This window comes from Miscanthus floridulus, chromosome 3, assembly GCF_019320115.1.
Source record: "Miscanthus floridulus cultivar M001 chromosome 3, ASM1932011v1, whole genome shotgun sequence".
NCBI lineage: Eukaryota > Viridiplantae > Streptophyta > Magnoliopsida > Poales > Poaceae > Miscanthus > Miscanthus floridulus.
Genome location: NC_089582.1, coordinates 82,316,820 through 82,333,087, shown reverse-complemented (window position 1 = coordinate 82,333,087; position 16,268 = coordinate 82,316,820). Strand labels below are relative to the sequence as shown.

At 45.3% G+C, this 16,268-nt stretch overlaps 2 protein-coding genes across 2 annotated transcripts; one reads left to right on the top strand and one right to left on the bottom strand.

The window, feature by feature from the left end:
* Positions 1-5,456: 5,456 nt before the first annotated feature.
* On the top strand, positions 5,457-10,511 carry LOC136541835 (two pore potassium channel c-like). The gene is made up of 2 exons (XM_066533959.1): positions 5,457-6,875; positions 9,987-10,511. Exons 1-2 carry the CDS (start codon positions 5,665-5,667, stop codon positions 10,174-10,176), a joined length of 1,401 nt encoding a protein of 466 aa, XP_066390056.1. The 5' UTR covers positions 5,457-5,664; the 3' UTR covers positions 10,177-10,511.
* A 2,240-nt stretch (positions 10,512-12,751) lies between these two features.
* Positions 12,752-13,607, bottom strand: LOC136545999 (chromosome transmission fidelity protein 8). The gene is made up of 3 exons (XM_066537983.1): positions 13,356-13,607; positions 13,066-13,264; positions 12,752-12,960 (listed from the first exon to the last, which is right to left on the bottom strand). The coding sequence occupies exons 1-3, from the start codon at positions 13,518-13,520 to the stop codon at positions 12,914-12,916; spliced, it is 411 nt and encodes a 136-aa protein (XP_066394080.1). The 5' UTR covers positions 13,521-13,607; the 3' UTR covers positions 12,752-12,913.
* Positions 13,608-16,268: the final 2,661 nt, after the last annotated feature.

Sequence of the window (16,268 nt, the reverse complement as noted above, 5' to 3'; positions counted from 1 at the left end):
TATCCATAATGATGCACCCCATGAAATGCACCCATACTTTACCAAGTCTCCAAATTCCCCAATATCCATCGGACTTCTTACTTCCCTTTCAGGATCCAAACCTTCTTGGTGCTCTTCATGTTGGAAATGATCTTCTTTGGCACCCAAATGCGTTTGGTCCCATTGTTGGCTTGCTTGTTCACCTTGATGGCCATCACCTTGTCATTTTTCTTCTTCTTCAAGAGATAAGGTGTGGAGGCCTTTTTGTCCACCTTGTTGGTGTAGGTGTTGGAGAACTTGCTTGTTTGCTTTTTGTTTTTCTCTTTCATCTTAGCTCCTCCCCCATTCTTTACCTTGCACTCATAGGCCTTGTGGCCTTTCTTGTGGCATACGTAGCAAACCACAGTTTGTCCTTCATCAAGCTTCTTCACTCCCTTGACGGTGTTATCTTGATGAAGTTGGGCTTGCTCTGTCTTGCCTTTCACTTGAGTCAAGTCCTTAGTGAGGCAAGCCACTTCTTGCTTGAGTTGCTCATTCTCCATGCAACCTCTTGTGTGCATGTTTTTACAACAGCTTTCTCAACACAAACTTGATTGCACAAGGGTGAGTTTAAACATAAATCATTACAAGAAGTAGAGGCATCCTTTTTAGGCATGTCAAAGATAGAACTTTTCTTTTAGGCGCTTTCATGGGGGTAGAACCGATGGCTTCAAGATTAGCAACTTTATTAGTTAGCTCATCACAATGTTTGCACATAGTTTCCATTTTAGCAAGCAAACTTTATAATCATCTTGTGAGCTCGCTAGCTTTTTCTTTAATTTTATATTTTTCTTTGCAAGTTGCTCATCATTGATTATGCAATTATTTGTGTTTGCACTAGTCTCAAGTTACTCAATTTTAGTAGATAGCTCCATATTAAGATTGGCAAAGGTTTCATATTGTTCAAGCAAAGTAGCATAAGCTTGTTGTGAGCTATCTAGTTTTTCTTTTAATTTTTCAAGCTTCTTTTGTTGACTAGTGCAAACTTTAGCAAAGTTAAGATTTTCTTGCACAATTTCATCATAAGAAGGTGGCTCATCATCACTATTACTATCACTATCACTATCATTGTCACTATCACTAGGGATAGGCTTTTTGTTACCTCGTGCCATAAGGCACACACGTGAAGTGCTTGATGATGAGTGCTTGTGTCTGCGCCTCTTGTGATGTTCTTCTTCTTCACTTAAAGAATCATCCCATGACCTTATTGATGTGAGGGCTTTGTCCTTGCACGCCTTCTTCTTTGTCTTAGGTGTGGGCTTATTTAGACAAACTTCCACAAAGTGCCCCAACTCGCCGCATCCATAGCATCCTTTCTTTCTTTGCTCATTTCATTGATTGGTGAAGATGAAATCTTGAATTTGGATGGACACATCCTTGACATTGAGTTTTTGGATCATCTTCTCCACCTTGTTGATAAGCTTAATAGATTCTTCATTAAGGTCAGAGGTGGAGGAGGAAGATTGATCATCATCACTTGATTCTTCATCATCATCATCCTCATCTTCTTCTTCATCTTCACTTGAGGAGCTTAAGCTTGAGCTTGTCTCAACTTGCTTGCCCTTCATCTTCTTTTTCTCACTACACATAAGAGCTTTGCCTTTGCTTGATGAAGAGGCTTCTTCTTGACCCATCTTGCGTGACATTTTAAATGCCACTATCTTGCCAATGACTATGGCTAGGGTCATGGTGCTCAAGTCCTCCATGTTGTGAAGGATGGTGATGATGCTTGTATATTTATTTTGTGATAGCATGGAGATGATCTTTCTCACGATGTCCACATCATCTAGCTTTGTTAATCCTATTGAATGGAGCTCATTGATAATTAGATTCAAATGAGAATACATATCACGAACAAGCTCATCATCATTTATTTTAAAGGAATCATAATTTTGTTTAGCTAGATAATGTTTTTTCTCACAGACATTAGTTGTGCCATCATGGAGCTCTTGGAGTTTTAACCAAATTTCATGTGCCGTATTTAAAGTGAATACTTGGTTAAACACATCCATGTTAAAAGATTCAAACAAGAAATTTTTAGCTCTAGCATTAAAATGAATTTCTTTTTCTTTACTCTTTGTTGATTTATTGGGATTCTTATTGGGTTTCATCTCGTCATGAGTGACTCTCCAAACACCCAAATCTACTGCCTCAAGGTGAAAAGCCATTCTAGCTTTATAGTAGGGGAAGTTAGTGCCGTCAAAGTACAGAGGCCTAGAGGTATCCATCCCAATCACTCTAAATAGTGTCAACTCAATGGCGGTGAAGCCAAAGGTCTAAATTGAGCCAACCGGCTCCGATACCAATTGAAAGAGAACCGTGACGCCTAAGAGGAGGGTGAATTAGGCAACTTAAAAGTCTAACTCTAAACTATGACCTCTTTTTTTAACCTTAGCAAAACCTATGCAAAAGATAAACTATCTAAATGTGCTACTATGATTTTGCTAGTGTGTTGCTATCTCTACTGCAAAAGGAGTTGTGCAAACAATATAAATGCGAAAGCTAAAGAGTAAGATAGAGATATGTAAACTTCCATCGACGACTCCGGTATTTTTACTGAGGTATCGAGAAGCGCATAAGCTTCCTCCTAGTCCTCGTTGGAGCCCCTCGCAAGGGCCAAGCTCCTAGTCAGGCAACTCCGTGGATAGCCCCAGGCCTTCCCCATGCGCAAGTGGGTCTTCGGTGTGCCTTTCGGCAAGCCACTCCTGGACCGCTTCCCGACGTCTTCACTATCAAGCTTCTGGCCAAACTACCACGGGCCTTGTTCTCTTTGGTACACGGTGGCGGCCACACCACAAACGTGGTTGGTGTGATCTCGCAAGACTATAAGCCCCTCTGATGTACAACAATGGTGCATGCAAGCACTGAGTGATAAGAGGTATGCAAACCTCACTAAACACTAGGACCTAGAGCAAGCGCATAAGCGGTGGTCTAATCAACCTAAGCACTTCGCAAAGTACCTACGCTAATCACCTAATGAATCACTAAGCACTATGCAAGTGGATATCACTAAAATGGTGTATCAACACCCTTGGTATATTTCCTCGGCTCCACACATCTCAAATGCCCGGTTGCAGGGTCTATTTATAAGCCCCATAGAGAAACTAGCCGTTGGGGATGAACCCACTTTTCTGCTACTGACCGGACACTGATCACGTCCTGATCGGACACATTCGGTCGTCCCGACCGTTGGAGCACACGTGTTGATCAGACTCAGCTCAGAGTCTAGTCATCATCGACCGGACATGTCCGTTCACGTTAGCGCCGCTCTGGAACCTCTCTGGACTCGATCGGACGCTGCACTTCGTGCGTCCGGTCGTCCAGTCTGCTTCGTCCGATCACGCTGAAAACACTGCCGTGACGATGAACAATGTCACCGGTGTGTCTGATCATTGCTGCTCAGCGTCCGGTCACAGCTGCCGACGCCTGGTGTTGCTGAGCACCGGTGCATCCGGTCACTTATAGAGCCACGTCTGGTCACCTTTGTCGGGCTCGTTTCTTCACGATCTTGCGTTCGGCTTGGTTCCAATCTTCGTGCTTGGACTTTGCTTAACCTTGTATGTCTTCTATGCATCTTCACATGTCTTTCTTGAGGTGTTAATCATTGGATCATCATGTCGCCTTCGTCTAAGTCATGTCTTGCACCCTATTAAACTACAAAACAATCACCTGCAAATTCATTAGTCCAATTTGGTTGTGTTGGTCATCAAACACCAAAATCCAAAGTAAATGGTCCTAGGGTCCATTTTCCTTACAAGCACCAGGCGGCTTTGACCGCATCATGTCCATCGACACCGCGGCGGGTGACATGATGGTGGAAAGCACCATCACGCTACGGGGCCTCGTCGTGCCGTCGTAGTCTCGTGGATGCCACCAATGCTGGGCTCGCACTACCCTACGCGCCCTACTGGTGGGGTCTCATCATCGATGGCATGCTCGACGAAGTGGAGAAGTTGCGTGGGGAGGCGGCATCTATGGAGCGCGGGCGAGCTCCATCGGGCGCGCGAGACGGTGGCTGCGGCGAGCTCTACTAGGGCGACAAAACGATGGCCCCCTTGCGCATAGCTGGCAGCTACGCCTGTGGAGGACCATCCAGGCCGGTAGCAGCAGCATAGTCGGGCACGATGTGATGCTCGACAGCGGTCGCATCGGTGCAAGGCAGCGTGAAGCAGTGAACATGTGCTTCGGCAATGGCGTTGGCAGCGGCACGATGTCGCTGGGGTCAGCATCATGGGTAGCAGCCCAATGCCTTCTCGTGTAGGCCTACCCGTACGGCCGTACATGATGGAGGAGGGGGGCTACGACGACATGGCTTGTGGCGGCGAGCAGGTGGTCACCATCTCCTGGTACGAGGACGTGGCGGCCAACGACGAGCAGGCACTGCTCAAGGCCGGGCGTACTAGCCCGTCAGCGCCGCGATTGAGGCATCCAGAAGGCACTTCCAATTCTACAGCGGGGTACATATACATAACCATTACCAATCTCGATCCATTCAGCCACCATTGCAATGCTCGGCATGCCCTCATGGTGGTGGCCGTCGCGCATGTCGTGCCTGAGCACGATGAACGCGTGTTCGGGTAGATGGCAGAGCATGGTCGCCGCGCATGTCGTGCCTGATGAACGTGTGTTTGGGCGGATGGCCAGAGCACTACGACGACCATAGTGGTCCACTGATGGCTCGTCGGGACGTGTTTGCCCGTATCCAGTGGCTTAGCTGACTTGCTCTTTTCTTGTGGGTTCTAAATTGGTTTTCAAATGGTTAATGAGAGAATTTATACTATTTTAGTAAACTCTACAGTCAACAATATGAGAGTGGGGTAGAGTTTTGGCCAAGTGAAGTATTCATGGGTGAAGTTTTTCACTTTTTCTTTCTTCGGCAAGGTTAATTATTCTGAAAAATCATATGTTAACACTAAAAAACAGTAATAATCAAATATAAGTTGCTTCACTGTCCACAAATAATTCTCTCATGGTTCTCGTGTTAGGATGCTATAAGAATTTATATCTTATGTCCTACGGCTAACCACACGAAATCCGTGGTTCCTTGCTATTTAAAATATTTTATGTTTTTGTAAGAAAAACACTTGCTAGTATATTTTTTGTAAGAAAAAAAATACAGTGTTGCTCTATGTGAAACTTTCTTCCTTTATATATTTTTTTTCTGTGGCGGAGGTTAGTGGCATCAGATGAATGATGAACTTTTGTATGGTGTTCAGGCTTAAGGGTATTTTAGACTTTTTTTTATCATAGTTTAACACCGTTAGAGATAAAATTAGACGGAATGGCGTGGAGGACAAAGAAGTTCTGACTAATGGCACCTATGACCGCTCAAACTTTTTAATGGCTTATAGATAATTATAAATTTTTATAATGGCACACGGGTAAAACCTTCAATAATTAATGACTTTCCTCTTTTAGAACAAAAATAATAAAAATCAACGAAAACAGGAGAAAAGAAAGGGATTCGCCAGCGGCCGCAGCCTTCCTTCCAACATCTCCTCCCGCCGCGCCAGCACCGGCACCGGCACCCGCCGTCCACCGCGCAGCGTCCCCACGAACCCAAGGAATCGGTGGAATCCAACCCCCTGTCCCATCTCTCTCCGCTTCCCGGAACCTGAATCCGAGGAGAGAGCCCGTGCGTGCGGCATGGACACGGAGCCGCTGCTGCCGACGCACCTCCTCCACTCGCTGCCGGAGCACTCGGAGGTGTCCCACTTCTCCTCACCGCCTTCCCCCTCCTGCCCATCCCCGGCCGCCTCCTACAAGGACCGCATCATCTTCGGCGCCCGCCCACCGCCGCAGAACCCGCCGCAGCAGCCGCCGCCCCCTCCGCCTCCGCCGCCTCCGCCGCGCTCGCACCGCGCCCACCACCGCCGCAGCAGCTCCATCGACGGCCTCCACGACCTCGACCTGCCCTCCTGCTCCTCGTCCCCGCCCTCGGACCCGGAGGACCCTTCCTCCGCCGCCGGCGCCGGCGCGCCCTCCCTCTTCGAGTTCATCGCCAACGCCGCTGGCGCCCGCACCAACCTCCACCGCTCCCGCACCGCCCCGGCCATGGCGCCGCTCAGCGCCGCGGCGCTCGCGGCCGCCTCCGCCACCGGGGACCAGGCCCCCGAGCCGCCCAAGCGCCCCGCCATCGTGCTGCACGCCTTCCTCTTCCTGCTCGCCTACCTCGCCCTCGGCGTCGCCTTCTACGCCGCCGCGCCCGCCAACTTCACCCCCTCCGCGGGGCCCACGCACCCAGTCGCCGACGCGCTCTACTTCTGCATCGTCACGCTCTGCACCATCGGCTACGGGGACATCACGCCGGCCACACCCGCCGCCAAGCTCTTCTCCATCTCCTTCGTCCTCGTCGGCTTCGGCTTCGTTGACATCCTCCTCTCTGGGATGGTCTCCTATGTGCTCGACCTGCAGGAGCACCTACTCATCACCGCGCTCAAGAACCCAACCTCTGCGCGCAAGCACCGCCACAACTACATCTTTGACATCAAGAAGGGCAGGATGCGTATCCGTATGAAGGTGGCGCTCGCGCTGGGCGTCGTGGCTGTATGCGTCGGTGTCGGGGCTGCAGTTCTCAGGAAGGTGGAGAGCCTGGGGTGGCTCGACGCCGTCTATCTTGCGGTCATGTCGGTGACCACAGTCGGTTATGGGGACCAGGCGTTCCAGACACTGGTTGGCCGGCTTTTTGCATCCGCGTGGCTGCTCGTGTCCACCTTGGCTGTGGCAAGGGCATTCCTCTATTTGGCAGAGATGAGGATTGACAAGAGGCACCGAGCCATGGCCAACTGGGTGCTGTCCAGAGACATGACCGTGTCTGAATTTCTTGCTGCAGACATCGACAACAATGGATATGTCACGTAAGTCCATGAGGCCTTCCTTGGTTCACATTTTCTTGCTTGCATTTACTACTTATAGCAAGATTATGTCCAAATGATTTCTTATTTATGCTGAGGAAACATCAATCATCCATCGATATACCATGCAAATGGGTGGTTTCAAGTTGATTATCCTCCAGAGAGGCTTATTTGTAATAGGTCCACAGTTCGAGGTCACTGCTTAGGCATTATGAAACTATCAACCTATCACAAATTGGTCAAAGTAAATATTCAGAACTCCCAAGTTGGAGATGCACTTAGATCCAACTAGGCACTAGCCAGCAATCATATATCACTAGCATTGGTTGCTCACTAGGTTGTATTTTCTGTTTTTAGTGGTCTCAAGATTCATTACTCAGTTATCTACTTCAGTGTAAAATGCAATTCGGTTGCAACTGACCTAAGATTCGATGGATATTCCCCCAAATCCTTATATATGAAGCAACAATACAGGGGCCTTTGCTTCCTAAACCAAGTTATTCATATACAAGATTAAATGATAAATTGATAATGGAGTTTCACAAAGGAATATGAGCAATGTCTGCCTGTCTAAGGTGTACATAACGAAACATTGAATGCTATCTCATATATGGGTACTACAACAAGATGCATAAATATGGGCACCTAAAGAGAGAATGTTGCTACATCATTGAGCACCAGCATAAAAGTTAATTCCTTCTATGCAAATGGGTGCTTAAATGAGCTTAACTACCTTGCTAGCACACCTTGAGCACTATGAGAAAACTTAAGCATCTCATCCTCTTTATAAGCACCTGTTGCTAATGACATCACGTAAAAGGAAAATGAGCTAAGCACCTCCATTGGACATGCCCTTAGCTTGGGAAAAGTTGGTGGCCTTTTATGTTGTGGCTTATTTGTCACGTTAGGTAACTTGAAAATTAAATAAAAAAGAATAAATCAAAACGGAGCAAGACCTCAGCTTGTTGACATATGATCTCTGTTGAATACCATATTAAAAGGATGAAGAAGTGGTGTTTGGAGGCTGGTTAAATATTTTTGCAATATCACACTGCCAAAATAAATTGAAATATAAGATCTGAAGAAGTTCATTTGAATATATAGCTAGTGGAGGAATGTAGAATAGCGTATACAATTTATGATGCTTATGTATTTTGACAGAGAAACCTCTATTTTGATGACAGAAAAGGCAACAATTAACTAACTTATCATGTAATGTGTTTGTGGAATGAATTGTTCTTGTATTGCAATATCTGTAAATAATAGTCCACGACCGAAAATAATATGGAATGCAATTGTGGCACAAATATAACATAGAAAAAACAGATGGAATGGGTCTTGACACTTTGTCAAACTCTTGAGCATGGCAGGTAAATTTAGAATAAATTGTTTAATGCTTATGTAGAATTGTAGATATTGACCATGTAAGAGAGGATGTCCTTTGTGCCATTTTAGGAAAACCCATGAACTTTCCTTTTATGCTCTCATAGATCATGTTCTTGTATCATATTTCTGTGCTATTATATTAAGCGTCTGGTGAATCCTAGATTTCTTTTAAAACTGGTGGTATGACAATGCTACTTTAAATGTTAATGAATGACTTGTGTTGTGCAATTTCTCTCATTTAGGTGTTTATTCAGTTTGACAAATATACATATATTCCTAGATAGTTGTTTTGAAAATATTTATGGTAATTTGGAAGCTTTGAATATTTGGAATATATAGATGATTCATACTCCTACTGCTCAGAATGTATAACCACTTGAAAAATCATTCAATGGTGCCAGTTCAGGATGAGATCAAGGGCACAGTACTGTACTTGGTGCAATGTTCACCTGCTAGGCTGCCACCCTATTTTCAAGATGTGATAACTAACTGGTACAAGCATTTCACTTAATGAAAGTGGACTAGGTCTGACATCTAGTCATCGTTGACATTATTGTATATATCATTGGTCTTTGTCAGAGATAGTTGGGCTAAAAATTGACTATTGTGAAACATGAGAAGCACTTTATAAGCTTTATGCACACATTTTCAATTTTTTTTTAACCAACACATAGAAAGAGTATTATCAACCATTTTCATTTTTCTTGAATATGAAATTCTTTCTGCTTAGCTAGTTAGCTCTAGTAAATTTATATTAGAATAGCTTATACTTCAAGCTTTTCTTGTGTTCTTTATGCTATTACACTCCACTTAACTATTTTGGTAGTGGTTGTGTAATTCGTTGCGTTATCCCTAAAAAAACTTGACCCCTGATTCATTCGATTATCCCTGAGTTGGCTTCTTTTCAGTATAAAGAAATATCATTATTTTTTTCCTCATTTTTTAATTTTGCTACCACCCATTTAATAGTATTGATTTTATGTTAAATCTGATTAATAGTTGATTTTGCTTCAATTTGCTGCCATACTTGCTGCATTTTGAACTTAGCTGGGTCTGTGTGCTTGATGTGTCAGATTGATTTGTGTAGATTAATTAACATACATCACCACTTGCATTTAGCAGTATCCAAAACCATATAGCATGCCCACAAAGAAAACGTGGAAGCTTTGCTCTTTTTAGGATGATGCAGAATGCTTAGATCTTTCAATTTTCTCTCAGCATGGCATGTCAACCCTAGGATATAGTAAAGTAATCTGTAAAATATATACATAGGGCCATACAAATGGTATCTCATGCTCATTGATTTTGCCAGCCTGTATGGCAGCCTTCTAAATATTCTAGTTGGTGCTTGCATTTATTTTCAGAATTTATATGCTGTACTTTCAATAACTTGTCCAAAGTGTGGAAGGATTTCCCCCCTGGATCGCATATGAAATTGTCTACGAATATTTCTTTCTATTATGGTCTCCACCCCTCTGTTCTGCTACTGACCTACTGTCTAATGCTGTCAGTTATGCAAAGCCACACCAGATACACTTTTTAGCTACACCAGATATTCATCATCAGAAAATTACCATAATAACTATCATTCTGTAATAGCAAGGATTTTTGTTATCTGTTTTTTGGAACATGATTTATTTATTTCTGCCCAGAGTGCAGCTTCCATCCTTTTAAAACTGTCATAATTGCTGAATTGACTAACATGTAATCATTGCTTATTCTACTTAGGAAATCAGAATTTGTTGTTTACAAGCTCAAGGAGATGGGGAAGATTTCTGAAAAAGATATCATGATGATCTGTGATCAATTCCAGAGGCTGGACACAGGGAACTGTGGGAAGATTAAGCTTTCAGATCTTCTGGAGAGCCACCACTTGGTTTCTGAACCCAGGGACAAGAAAAAGGGGAAGAAATCTTAACTTGTGTCATAGGATGCACAAAAATTGTAGAGCAGTCTTAAAATTTTGGGACTAGAAAAGACGCCAAATCAACAAGGCTGGAACAGGAGTCATTTTCCTACATGGATCACGGAACGGAGAGGACGGGATCCATTGAAGGTAGGATAGCTCCATAGAAGCTGTAGTTGTGCTCCAGATATGATTCCTACCCTAGAAATGGTGGAAAGATCATTGCTGTGAATAGGAGGCGGCTGTAAATATGAACAATTATACAGGACTGCCTTTTCAGATTCTTTTAAGAATATACATGGTGGCTGGTCCATTATGTGGAGCATGTCTGTTCATTTTTAAGAATATATATTTCTGGCCACAGTTCCAGCATGGAATGAGCTCAGCTGCAGACCCTGTGGTCCATATATAGTTGGTTACGTGTCCACGTTGGATACCATAAATTTTAATGATGTGATGACGACGTTCCGTGATTCATGATAGCAAGGCAACATCGGCTGTTGTCATGGAAAAAAATCATTGTTCGGTGGTGCTGATTAAGCAAAGCCGAAAGGGCTGACCATTTCATTTTTGGATTTATACTATTCTTGCTTTGATATTTTTGTTGATGTCTCTTGAAACAAAACCTAGTTCGGTTGCAGCAGCAGGGCTCTGGACTAATTGTCATGAACTCATGATATATTTTGGAGGGAGAAGTATCTCTATTCTAAATTATAACACGTTTTGGTTTCTCTAGTACATTGTTTTTATTATGTGACATAGTGTATATCTAAGTGCGTAGCAAAATTTATATATCTAGATAGAAAAGCAAAACATCTTATAATTGAAATTAATGGGGTATATGATAAGCACCGGATAGAGATCTAACAAGGATCTCGTGGTTATAAAAATGGGCATGAGATTCCAAAAGAAAATCGAATGAGATTTTGAAAAAGCTCTAAAATTTAGCATCATGATTGAAAATGGCAGTGAAATTAAGAATGTAAAATTAATAATCTGCTGTTGCATCTTGTTTGCCAATTTTTCTTTGAAACGCTTCAAGAGAGAGAGAGAGATCGAAAACTTGTCCTGGCAATGATTCCGTAGCGACAGTGACATTGCTCGATCGCAATGATAATGATAAGGCTGAGGCCTGGCCACCTACAAAGGAACAAACATTACAAGTGTCCATCCTAATTCCTATGGATGGATGGCCGTGGAACGCTTGATCCAACCACAGAGAACGTGGCATCGAACTTGACCTGCGGAGAACATTCATGACAAAAGAAAACAATCACGACCAAAGAACTCTACTTTCGGGAGGGCCCTAGGATTAGGACGCCATCAACACGATGAGCTCTTAATTAAGGCTACTAGATACGACAATTCTTTGTACACTTTCAACGTTTATACAAAAAGGGATATCCAGCCAAATCAAATAATGTTTCCGGTCGAAATGGCTTATTGGATAATTCTTTGTACATTTTCCATGTCTCATACAGACACCGTTTGGATTGGTTGAACCACACGGACCATGCAACCTAAATTCTTGGACCAAAGGGAATCCCAATGGATCCGTCATCAGTGGCAATGGAATCTTCAAGCTTGAGATGGAATACCCGAACCACTATATCAGACCTGTCACTGGGCTCTCTGTCCTGGTTCAAACCGAATTCCTTCTATGATCTCAGGCCACTTAGAATTGCGGGAATACCCAAACCACTAGATGCATCAAATGTAGATCGTGATTATGTTTATACTGTTCTGGCTGATTGTTGTGAAGGAAAAATACTGTTCTATCTGAAAATACTGTCCACATGAACAGTGTCACTATGAGTGCGCTGGCCAGCCCAGCCCCAGCCGGCCAGCCAGCCAAACGCGCCGTTAGTTTCAGGTACACCATGTATTCATCATTACAACAACATTTACTACATTGGTTGGACATTGTCGTTCTATGATACCATGAGACTTCCTGAAAGATGATTTATTTGCTTCCTCCAGGAGTACAGCTTTGCTAGCTTGTAAAACCTGTAGTTTTCCATTAATTATGTTTGATCATTATTCATTATACTTATTTTTCCAGGAAATCAGAACCTGTAGTTGAAGACTTGAAGCTCAAGGAGATCAGAGAGAGTTCTGAAAGGGATGTTGCAACCAGTTTTGGAAGCAGGACACCGAAAACTGAGGACATATATTTGGACCTTCTCGAGACTCATTGCCTTTGGCCACAGATCCTAGCAACAGGAGGCGGAAATCATGACGCATGCCTTATGAATTTGGAACAGGAAATATGCAAGATTTTCAGGGTTAAATTTTGGAGGGGTTCTCATACCCTGATTGCAAAAGGCTGGAATTAGTTAGAAGTAGGATAGCTCCATAGAAAGCGTGGAATGACCATTGCTGTGAGTAATAATAATATGTGGGCATGGGCAATTGTAGAGGACATATTTTCAGATTATATTTAAGAATATGTGATGGCGGATTAAGTCTTTCCTCAGATCTTTTCTTGTTCTGTTTGTTGTTGATTTGCTTCGAGACGAATACCGAAATGTTGTACCAGCTGCGATTCAATGCCGACGGTGACATGCACCAAGAAAGAAACAGACAGTACAAGTGAACATCCTTAAACTTTTTTTTTTCAGGAAACATCCTTAAACTTGTACAATGGACAACTATCAACGAAACCAGTCATGACTAGAACAGTCGCAATATTCAGGGAACACAGCCAAACCAAGGGAGCTTCAAGGGCCATGGAGTTGCTGGCGTGCCGTCACTTTGCTGCAGGCTGCAGGGTCTTCTTCTCCTTGGTTGGCGGCTCTGGACAAGATGATCACGCAATCAGCTATTTGATGAACAAAATTCAGAAGTACTTATTACTGCTCAGGTCAGGCGAATGGAGTGGGGAAAAAAGCAGTGGGTTACTTGAGATGAGGGCCTTGGGGCGGTCCTTGAAGAGGATCTTGTGCCGGATGATGCCGATCACCTCCAGCTCCACCTCCGGTGGCTCCTGTTCCCCACAACCAGCATTCGTCTTCGTCTTCCTGAGCACCAGCAGGGGCTTCTTGAGCGTCACCTTCGTCCCGGCGAGCTCGTGGTACCCCACCGTGAAGGTGTACCCTGCCTGCTACCACATGGAGAGCACCTCCAGGCAACAGATCAGCCAAGAAACCAGATGACAAGAGAGGGCCAGCGAATGAAACGAGATCTCTTGCCTTGGAAGATGATGACGGGGAGGGGGCGGAGCAGAGGCGGCCGATGTGGAGTCCCCGGATGTCCCCAGCGAAGGAGGCCTGCGGCTGTACCACGCCCTGCAGCTCCACGACGGCCCACTCCGGGCACGACGACTCGCCGCACCCGCACTGCACCTGGATCTTCATCACCGGCCCTCTGCTTCCCTCCCTTCCCTTTCGCCGGCTGAGCACAGCAGAGGAGAGCGATTGGATGCGACACGCACGCAGGCAAACGAGGGATTAGAATTATATTATTTTTCACGTTTCGCACAATGGCGCCAAAGTGCCGCTCGCTTTCCCGCCCTTTTTCTTTTTTAGTTCCCGCCAACGCCGGATGAGACAACAACCCACTGTGTTAGTTAGGACTTATGAGTAAATATGCCCGTTGCAATGGGTATAAATGTCCATGCAGGCTGAGGCACGACGGCACGGCACGAGATCCGCTTTTTTAGCCTGACACGAGCACGGCACGGCCCGGTGACGTGTGGGCCTGGGCTAGCCCGGCCCGAGGGAGCAGGTCGTGCCTGGGCCGCTGCTTAGGCCCGTGGGCTGGCACGGCACGGCACGGCCTCCCCCCTCCCCCTCCTCACTCCTCCTCCCCTCCCCGTGGCCCAGCGCGGCCCAGCGTCCGTCCGTCCTCGCCTCCCCCCTCCTCATATATAAATGCACGCCGCGGCCACGACGGCTCTCACACCCGAACCCTAGCTCATTTCACTCGCCTCGCCTCGCTCTCGTCTCGCCTCGCTCTCGGGTCTCGCCCTCGTAGTCTCGCTCTCGGCTTTGTTCTCCCCGACTCCGGTGAGGTAACCTCGACGATCCGCCTGTCGCCGGCGAGCAGCTCCCTACTCCTCCTACCTGATCCCCTCCCTGCTCCCTCTCGGTGACTATGTGAGTTCATGTCCCCGTCTGCCCCTCCTCCGCCGCTCGTCGTCCTTCTAACCGATGTGTCGTCTTCTCTGGATGGCCCTCGTCTTCTCCAGCACTGGGCTTCGGTTGCGCAGGTACATCCCTAACCCTAACCCCGCCTACCGACGATGAGCAGCTCCCTACTACTCCTACCTGATCCCCTCCCTTCTCGCTATCCCTATCTCCCCTCTAGATCTAGGTGATTATATGAGTTTGTGTCCCCGTGTGCCCCTCCTCTGCCGCTCGTTGTCCTTGTAACCTTACTGTCGTCTTGAAAGTGCATCTAGCCCTTTAGTGGGTTTTGGATGATTGTATGACAACATGATTAAAGGACTAACCCGTTTGCTAAGTGTGAACAGGTAATAGGTTATCTCACAGGTACTTAATGAAAGCCAAAATGATGTGTTGTTGTATAAACAATCTAATTCAAGCACAAGATAACAATGCAAATGGAATTCATGTGAAGGCTTATTTCTTGTGGAATTTTCATGTACTATGTGAAAGCAAGCTCATGATTATTAGTTAATGAGACATGAGGGATTGCATATGGAATGGTCTCATATTTGAAGCTTGCTAAATTAAAATGAAAAAGATAACAATACATATGAATGGATGATTCAACAACAAGATGTGACTTGATGGCTTGAGATGGTGAAGATAGCAAGGAAAGGCTTCGAGGTACTAAGCAAGGGTGAAGGGCAAGCGACGGCTTGGCGGCCGAAGAACCTAGCTAGGGTGAAGAAGAAAGTACTTGCATTTAGTTGAGGTACTAATCAAGCTAAGATGGTCATATTGATGTGAAGAATCAAATCTATAATGAAGTATTTGATGGAGGTGACTTGATACATTTGGGATTATTCAAATTTGATGAATGGAATCAAGTCACATGCTCAAGATGGCTATGCTCAAGTGAAAAGATCAACATCAACATGTTAAGCACCCTTACTTGATGAAGATTGGAAGGGACGGCATCAATTCAAAAAGAAATCAACTCAAGTGGTATAAATTCATTTTTGTTTTGATCTTGAGTTTAATAGGTATGCCGTACTACTAAGAGGGATGCATCATGTTGATAGATAATGTTTCATAAGTGCTCAAGCCAACCCATGTGAGTTTTGAGAATTTGAGCGACAAAAGAGCTAACTGATTTTTTGCTGGTCTGGCAATACCGGACGTGTCCGGTATTTGACCAGCAGCTGTAAAGTTGTTGTTCTCGGGTTGGTTCGTCGGGAGTTCCGACGTAGGTTGGGAGTTCCGACGGTCAGGAGTCCCGACATGGGTCGGGAGTTCCGATGTCTCGCACTTCGACAGACTTGGAGGTTTCACTGTCCTGGTCATACCGGACGTGTCCGGTATGGATGACCAGAAGCCAATGGCTAGTTTTCAAAAGCCTTGAGGGTCGGGAGTTCCGACGTGAGTCGGGAGTTCCGACGGTCGGGAGTTCTGACATTCGTCGAGAGTTCTGACACCTCACTAACTTTAACTCAGTTACATGTTTTTCAAAATTGCTGAGGGTCAGGGGTTCCGACTTGAGTCGGGAGTTCCGACAGTCAGAAGTCCCGGCATTCTTTGGGAGTTCTGACGCTTCACAACATCACTGTAACTTAGTTACCATTGGCGCAGTGTGAGTCATACCGGACGTGTCCGGTATTGCAACGGCTATAAAACGGCTAGTTTTTCAATGGGGCTATAAATACCCCCAAGCCTCCACCTTTGGAGGCTGCTGATTCTGCTGAGATAGACACACATTTTTGAGCCTTGCCAACTCTCCTAAACCCTCTCTTAGTGAGTGTGTGATCCAAATTGCAAAATCAATTTGTGGGTTGAGAAAGAATTTGAAAAAGAGAGCAAGCCACCACTTGAGCAGTTGTGCATATTGTCAATCTCGTGATTCGCATTTGTTACTCTTGGACTCTTCGGTCCTAGACGGCTAGGCATCGCCGAAGAGCAACCGAGAGATTGTGGTTGCTTCGGAAAGTTTGTAACGGT